Genomic DNA, 7478 nt, shown 5'->3' on the forward strand with positions numbered 1-7478 from the left:
GCCGCATGCCACACACTAAGCAGCCCGATGCAGCCACAGAACACGCTGAAAATTGCTGTGACATAAAAGCAGGGCTACATTTACTTTGCACTCAAACATATTAACATCCTGTGCCCAGGATGTCCAAATTCTGCACCAAGAAAACAGGATCCGAGATCCTGCAGCCTGTATACATAATACTGTTTTGCATAATGCTTTCTGTTTTTGCTATTCATGGGAAGGAGCAAGGAGCTATGCAGGGCATTGAAATCCCACAGCAAATAGTCAAAATCATCCAGCTGCTATTGCTTACATATTTTTGGCTATATTTTTGTAGTCATGAGGTCTAGTAACTTGCTTTTTTTTTTAAGAAGCGAAGGCTGACATTTTCAGAAAACTGAATTCTGTGGTCATTTCCATATTCTCTGCTCCTTTTCTGAACTCCAGTGGAGACCCACAGCCTTGTTTAAAGACTAGTACAAGCTGGTTACAGCAAATACCACAATTTATTTCTATATCTCCTTACCTTATACAGTGGTACCTTGGGTTAAGTACTTAATTCGTTCCGGAGGTCCGTTCTTAACCTGAAACTGTTCTTAACCTGAAGCACCACTTTAGCTAATGGGGCCTCCCGCTGCCGCCGCGCCTCCGGAGCATGATTTCTGTTCTCATCCTGAAGCAAAGTTCTTAACCCGAGGTATTATTTCTGGGTTAGCGGAGTCTGTAACCTGAAGTGTATGTAACCCGAGGTACCACTGTATATCCTACATTTCTTTCATCATGCAACCCAAGGCAACCTACATGTAGTTCTCAGGCTGTCTCCCATCCAGGGCAGCTGACCAGACCCACACCTGCTTAGCTTTAGCAAGATGGTGGCCTCATTATGGCTTGAATGCTTCAAGATTTTGATGCCAAATACAGACCAATATGGCGCCCTGAGAGAGGACAAAATTTGGAATCCACCCCCTACTTTGAGCAAGTACCCATATAAATGTAGGCTTTATTATTTTTACTAATAATTTGTGCTCCTTCAACTAGGGGCCCTGTATGGGAGAACCACCCACACTGCCCTACATCTGGCGCTGATCGCAGGACCATCTTACAACCTTCAGTATTTCAAAGATGAAAACTCTTGCACATTTAAAACATGCCATTCTCACAGCAAAGATCATTCCCTGAGCTGCCCATCCATACTATCACATTGACAAAACTCTCTTCCACCTGCTGCACTGTTCATTTACTCTAAAGTAGTCTGGCTTACACTGATATAGAAGCTAGAAAGATTGGGGATTTGAAGTTGTTAGGATAAAATTGCCATGCCCCAGTTTCACAAGACATTTGGGACAAATGAATCTCTCCAGGAATAATCCATCATCTTCTGTTTATTACAAGCTATACTTTACATCCCTTAATTTGTATTGTGTTGTCTGTCAACTATTATACAGTTCTCTGTACGGATGCTGCTGCTTTCTCATGTTTGATATTTTGCTTCATCTCATTTACCACCCTTAGTCTGCCTAAGTTCCTTCTGTTCAATAAAAATAAATAAAAATTATTTTTTTTAAAATTGCCACCATCCTATTGTAGATGCCATTACATAGTTTGGCCACTAGGCAGGGCTGGACTTAGTTGTATCTGGTTAGAGACAGGAGTTTTCTGTTGCTCTTCTGTCTGTAGAGAGAGACTTCAAGGTTCTTACCTAGCTTCCTAAATAGTGTTTCCTTCCGTGACAACTGTTCAGCACTAACCTGATCAGCTGTTCTTTGGGAAATGACGCACTGTGTGCATTATGTCATGTCTTAGTGGCCACCCTGAGCCCGCATTTTTTAACGCACTTAGAAACTGAAATGCATCCTCCTCCTTCCAGGATTTCTGGAGCCCTGCCTGGGAGAGGGAGTGGATACCAGGAACAGGAAGTGGATACCAGGAACAGGGCAACTCCAACTGACATGTTGCATGCTCCCCACTCCAGGGTTCAGTTCCTTGGAAAGAAGGTCCATGGAGCCTATGTTGTCTTTTGGGTGTATGGTTTTATTTTAACCTGAGGGCAGGATGCATGAGCTCCCGGCATTAAGAGTCCAACAGATCTCACTTCCGCATTAGGTTTCCAGTGAAGACCTCACCGCCACCAAAGCCATAGCTTTGGGATTCAGTCCACAGACAAAGTCAAGGCTGCCTGTGTCTCCAGCTTCCAGCCCAGTCACAACTCTCTCTCAGACACTACCATCCCTGGTTCATTGCTCTCCAACCTAGGATTCAACCATCTAGTCCAGCATCCTGTCCTCACAGTGGCCAACCAGACAGTGACGTAGGAAGGGGGGTGCGGGCCGCCCCAGGTGTCATCACTGGGGAGGGGGGGGTGACAAAATGGCAAAAATATGTGTTTTTAAAATAAGAAATTATTATCGTGGGGAAAAAAGGTTTTAAGTGCTTGTGTTCACAAGTAAATAAACCATAAAATAACACTTGCAACTGTATCTTTCCTTATTTTAATAATTTCAATGTGGTGGTGGGGGGGAGTGACAAGAAATTTTCTGCACCGGGTACCACCTGACCTTGCTACGCCACTGCAGCCAGATGCTCAGGGGAAGCCCACAAGCTAAATCTGAGCACAACAGCATTCTCCCCACTTGTGCATCTCAGCAGTTAGTCTGCAGAGGAGAACTGCCTTTGATAGTGGAGGTATGGTATCATGGCTAGTACCCCCCCCCCCATTTAAATTTTGCTTGCTTTTTGTTTATAGAGTTTCCCACCAGAAGATCGCAGGGCAGGTTACAACAACATAAAAAATACAATTTTGAACATCAGTTCAATAACCTTAGGAAAGTCTTTCTCTCAGCCTCAGTCTCCTGTCTGTGAAATGGGTGCGGGGAATGATACCGATTTGCCATGCAGGGCTGATGATGTAAGGATTATAACAAGCTAAAGCATGGCAAGTTCTTTATACACAAAGGATGTTATTACATCACTGTTGATAATAAGGTCAGGGAGAAAAAGATGTAAAAACACCCAAAAAAGCCCTAACAGCCAGAATCTTTTTAGGACATATTTTTGATGGCAATTCCTCAGGGTCACAATTTCTCTGCATATAGTTTGAATAATTTAAATGAGTTTTATGCTCACAGAACTGGAACAAGGATTCGGCTGTTCTCGGTGAATATATAGGAATGTTGTGTGGATTTACCACCTACTCACCCGACTTAGAAAGTGTGGACTCCTTCTGCCTGCCTTTCTCTCTCTCTCTCTCTCTCTCTCTCTCTCTCTCTCTCTCTCCTTCCTTCCTTCCTTCCTTCCTTCCTTCCTTCCTTCTCACTCACTCACTCACTCACTCACATCTAAGCATATTTAAATCACCTGACTTCCTCCAAAGAAACCTGAGGGAGTACCCCTCACAGAGCCCCTCAATTCCCAGCACCCTTAACAAACTACAGTTCATTGGACTCTTTGAAGGAGGGCATACCCTCTAATATTTCTCTGATGAAAATAGGTTCATCCCATGCCATAATGATAATTTTACTATTTATACCCCACACATCTTACTGGGTTGCCCCAGTCACTCGGGGCAGCTTCCTACATATATAAAAACATAAAAAAACATTAAGCATTAAATAAACTTATCTATACACGATTGTCTTCAGACGGCTCGGGGGTCGGATAACTCCATACCCTCCAACATTTCTCCAATGAAAACAGGGACATCTTAAGGGAATGTGGGACATTCCAGAATCAAATCAGAAACCGGGATGGCTTCTCTAAATCAGGGACGTCCCTGGAAAATAGGGACACTTGGAGGGTCTGGTAATGTACTTTAAATGTATACTGTAGATAATTTGAACTCAAATAGTCTCAGGTAGTAGGACTGGGAAGGATCGCTGGCTGAGATCTTGCTCAACAGCACACCACTTGCTGCATGTAGTCTAATGGTTGAAAGAACGAGCTTTGAAGTCATTGGTCCAAATTTCACCTCAGGATATGGCATATCTGGGTACCCTCAAACAGCACGTTTTCTCAGCTCTGACCCCACACCTGCTACAATAATTTACAAAATTGTTGTGAAGATAGTTCAGGAAGTCTATGTGACAATCCCTAGCACTTAGGGAAACTCCTGTATAAACAATAGGTATTACTGTTTTAACTTTCCAGCTTGTATGCCCTGTAAAGTGCAATCTAGACTTTTTAAGAAAGGGATCCATCAAAGAAAGGAGTCACAAAACACCATCCACTGGGTGAGCAGAAGCGCCTAACATAGCAGAATGCAGGACTGGCTTCAGAATTCAGCTTTCTAAGACTCTGGGCATCCATTGCTTAATATTAATTTAAGTTTCTAGTCCTTTTAGTGTGGAAATGAGCTTGAAAGTGTGTTGAGAAATCTCAGAAGCTGGAGGCATATAACATTTCCCAGCAGCTATGATGCCTCACAAAGCAAACAGCAAAAAAACCAACTTATCCAAAGAGAATTATGCAGATGTGCTCAATAGGCATATTTTATACTGTTCACAGAATCCAGCTTTTCTTGGGGCAGAATTTGGATTGCCTAGGTGCAGAATTTTAATATTCTTCAGAGCAGAACATGTTTGCTTTCCGCTCCTTAAGTAGCATTGTTTCATTACCACATGGCCAGGACTTCAACTCAACAACTGTGCTAAGTGCAGCAGGTCAGTTCTCTTTAAAAACTCTTGGCTCTCTTATGTACCAAGCAAATGATAGGAATATGCAAGCATGAAGACCTGTAATTAGCCTTTATCGCAAATCCAATAGAAGTTGCATTTGCAAGAATCCTCCTTCACCCATCTCCAAAAATCAATTGTGCATGTGCATAAGCCTCTGAGTGTGGAGCCCCAGTGGCAGCCATCAGCGCATGGATAAAAATTCTCTGCAAAGCTTCCAGGAAATCAGGCAAAGAAGGGAAGATGTCTGTGAGGAATGCCATTTTGTTGTCTGCAGATCTGGATCCATTTCAGACCAAGGATGGTCCAGGGCAGATGGTCAGCGCCAGCCAGCATGACCAATGAAGGACTGGAGTTGAAGACTAATAATCATCTGGAGGACCACAAGTCTCCACCTTTGGTGAAGGGTATGACCTGGACGCGGGTGGCGCTGTGGTCTAAACCACAGAGCCTAGGGCTTGCCGATCAGAAGGTCGGCGGTTCGAATCCCTGTGATGGAATGAGCTCCTGTTGTTCAGTCCCTGCTCCTGCCAAACTAGCAGTTCGTAAGCACATCAAAGTGCAAGTAGATAAATAGGTACCACTCCAGCGGGAAAGTAAACGACATTTCAATGTGCTGCTCTGGTTCGCCAGAAGCGGCTTAGTCATGCTGGCCACATGAGCTGTCTGCGGACAAACGCCGGCTCCCTCGGCCACTAAAGCGAGATGAGCGCCGCAACCCCAGAGTTGTCCACGACTGGACTTAACGGTCAGGGGTCCCTTTACCTTTTATGACCTGGACTAGATACATAGCTGATTGGTACAGCAATACATTGCATGCAGAAAATCCCAACTTCTGTCTACAGAATCACCATATAATCTCAGGTTTGGTCCTAGGGTTTCCAACTTGAATAAAATATGGGGGGGAGCAGGTAAGCCCTACCCCACATAACTGATCACATGATGTGGTGCACACACACCATTTGAGTGGCAATGCCCATCAACTTGGAGGTGGCGGCCCCCACAAATATTTTATTGGGGGGGTGAAGACTCCTCATCCCCTAGGAGTTGGCTCCTATGCTTGGTCCACGTGAACAGCAGACAGAGGTGGAAATGAGAAGCAAACTCCTAGTGTAGAGTAAACAGATTGAGAGAAGTTTTTCTGTCCTCTCATAATACCAGAAATTGTGGCCACCTAACAAAGCTGAAAGTTGGAAGATTTCAGACAGGAGAAAGGAAGTTCTTCACACAGTGCATGGTTAAATGACTGAACCCACTCCCCAAAGAAGGAGAGATGGCCACCCACTTGGATGGCTTTAACAGAGGATGAGACAGATTCATGGAGTCTATCAAGGGCTACTAGCCACGATGGCTTTGTCCTAACTCCACTGCTGGAGGCAGTCTGGGACAAGTGAAGGGGAAAATGGAATGGAGTTGCTAGAATGCTGGAGAGAAGCACTCCACACTGCAACATTTCATTGCAGTTCCCATTCGCAAATGCTAAACATTATTATTAAAGCTCCATGTGCAAGGCTGATTGTACTCATGCAGTAAATGTCATAGAAGTCATTTAACCTGTGTCAACTCAGATGTTCAACTCATGCAAGTCCATTTGTTTTTCTGAATCAACATGTCTAACATTTGATGTCAACATGTGCTCCAAGATCCCCCCAAGCACATGGATCTCACATGTAATCTTTGGGCTGATTCATGTGACCCATCTGGTATTTTGTCCCTTCTTCCAGCAGCACCAACACAAGGAGAAATCAGGTAATCTGCCTTGCCTTCACAGCCTCTGTTTATAGAAGTCACTGCATAATGGGCAAACCCAACAGGGCAGAAGTTGGGTTCCTACAGACTCCCCTGTGAGTCTCTGCTTTGGGTGTAACATTGATAGTGAGAATTCAGGGGTGGCTTTCAGAAGTGTTTTCTGACATCTTTACTTTGCTGATACACTCATATTTTGCTCTTGGTTATTAGCTCCTGGCTTTTTCCATGGAGCCAGTGAAGGTCAAAAGGAGAAAAGTCTATTAAGGAAAGGAAAACCCTTTTAAACTAATTGTGTCAGTAACAATATGTCGATTAGTGGACTGCAGCTCTAATCTCAACTTGGATCAATATTTTATTTATTCATCTCTCTCCGTGCTTATCACAGAGGACTCTTTGCCTGGTGTCCAGAATATAATGTTCAGCTCATTTCCTCCTTAGTGTTTTGAAAGAGGAGGGATTTTCAAATGCAAAAATGCATATGTGTATTCAGGACCAAACTTCCAAATTATATTTTGTAGTTGGAAACCACAGAATTTGGCTGAGTCTGTGTGTAGCCGCCGCAGTGACAGGAGCAGTGCTCACCTATTGGAGTTCCTGCAGCAAATTATTTTGGAATCTACTTCAGCCATGGCTTCTTCTGACATTCAGGTGAAAGAACTAGAAAAACGTGCTTCTGGACAGGCATTTGAATTGATACTTGGCCCTCCTTCAAAAGAAGCTGTTCCAGAGTTTCCCCTCTCTCCTCCAAAGAAAAAAGATCTCTCACTGGAAGAAATTCAAAGGAAGCTAGAAGCAGCAGAAGAAAGGCGCAAGTCCCATGAAGCTGAAGTGTTGAAGCAGCTAGCTGAAAAACGAGAGCACGAGAAAGAGGTGCTGCAGAAGGCAATTGAAGAAAATAACAACTTCAGCAAAATGGCAGAGGAAAAGTTGACCCACAAAATGGAAGCTATCAAAGAGAACAGAGATGCACAAATGGCTGCTAAACTGGAGCGCTTGAGAGAGAAAGACAAGCATATTGAAGAAGTACGGAAGAACAAAGAAGGGGGAAAAGAATCTGGTGACAACGAAAGTGTTATGTACTGA

General features: G+C 43.8%; 1 protein-coding gene across 1 annotated transcript; it reads left to right on the top strand.

The window, feature by feature from the left end:
• Positions 1-6934: 6934 nt before the first annotated feature.
• On the top strand, positions 6935-7478 carry LOC308477649 (stathmin; the record flags this gene model as incomplete). Its single annotated transcript, XM_081006378.1, has 1 exon — positions 6935-7478. The coding sequence occupies exon 1, from the start codon at positions 7023-7025 to the stop codon at positions 7476-7478; it is 456 nt and encodes a 151-aa protein (XP_080862504.1). The 5' UTR covers positions 6935-7022.

This window comes from Podarcis pityusensis (assembly GCF_964106645.2).
Source record: "Podarcis pityusensis genome assembly, chromosome: 5".
Taxonomy (NCBI): Eukaryota; Metazoa; Chordata; class Lepidosauria; order Squamata; family Lacertidae; genus Podarcis; species Podarcis pityusensis.